This window comes from Alexandromys fortis, unplaced genomic scaffold (genome assembly GCF_014885135.2).
Source record: "Alexandromys fortis isolate MF-2015 unplaced genomic scaffold, M_Fortis_MF-2015_v1.1 scaffold_797, whole genome shotgun sequence".
NCBI classification, from domain to species: domain Eukaryota; kingdom Metazoa; phylum Chordata; class Mammalia; order Rodentia; family Cricetidae; genus Alexandromys; species Alexandromys fortis.
In genome coordinates this window covers 18,058-18,793 of record NW_026068675.1, presented here as the reverse complement: position 1 = coordinate 18,793, position 736 = coordinate 18,058, and the positions used below count along the sequence as shown (strand labels likewise).

The window sequence follows — 736 nt, the reverse complement described above, 5'->3', positions numbered from 1 at the left end:
AAATAAAAATTACCTTCCATGTTTTTTAGCACTTTGATAATACTCTTCAAAATTATGCTCTTTCCAACTGTAGCCTAATACAGTAACAAAAAGTAAATAATATATTAATCAATATATACAAAATTGAATATCTTAAGTAACCTGTGCCTTAATTATTTGGCTCACTCTTACTCTTTTTCAAACAGATATACCAAAAGTATCAATGAATGATACAGAGTAGTCCCCTTATTTTAAAATGTAAAGGAAAAGTTCATGGTCCTACCAGTAGCAGTGAGGTTCCTGTATGTCTCCAGCATCACATCTTTGTAGAGACTCTTTTGGGAAGGATTCATCAAAACCCACTCATCCTCAGTGAAGTCAATGTGCATATCCTCAAAGGTCATTGATTTCTAGAATAATCCAACCAACAGTAAAACAAAGTGTGATCCTGACATTGGATACTTCTTTTAAAATAGTATATTTGTATAATGTTGCAGCTTCCCATACTTCTTCCATGACATTACATTATAATATAATCACCAGTCACTTTAGAAGGAAACTGAAGAAGAGGTTCATATGTGCCATTCGTTGGCCCTTAAAATAGGATACAGCCTTAAAAAAGAAATGCCAATAAACAAGTATAAAGACTCAGGGAAGCAATCAGATCAACACTACTGAGAAAACATTACAGAAATAGTGACAAACCCACAACAGTTTGGAATTATGATTAATAGAATGGTTATTTATTTAAGGGGGG

The 736-nt window shown here is 32.9% G+C and overlaps 1 protein-coding gene across 1 annotated transcript; it reads right to left on the bottom strand.

Annotated features, from left to right (window-relative positions):
* Window positions 1-9: 9 nt before the first annotated feature.
* Window positions 10-383, bottom strand: LOC126496006 (zinc finger protein 431-like). The gene is made up of 2 exons (XM_050133589.1): window positions 263-383; window positions 10-74 (listed from the first exon to the last, which is right to left on the bottom strand). The coding sequence occupies exons 1-2, from the start codon at window positions 381-383 to the stop codon at window positions 10-12; spliced, it is 186 nt and encodes a 61-aa protein (XP_049989546.1).
* Between the last annotated feature and the right edge of the window lie 353 nt (window positions 384-736).

What these genes read in the sequence shown, in the direction of transcription:
- LOC126496006 (XM_050133589.1), bottom strand. Translation starts at nt 383, where the DNA reads ATGACCTTTGAGGATATGCACATTGACTTCACTGAGGATGAGTGGGTT. An exon ending in CAGGAACCTCACTGCTACTG is followed by an intron (nt 75 to 262) that starts GTAGGACCATGA and finishes TTACTGTATTAG; the next exon opens with GCTACAGTTGGAAAGAGCAT.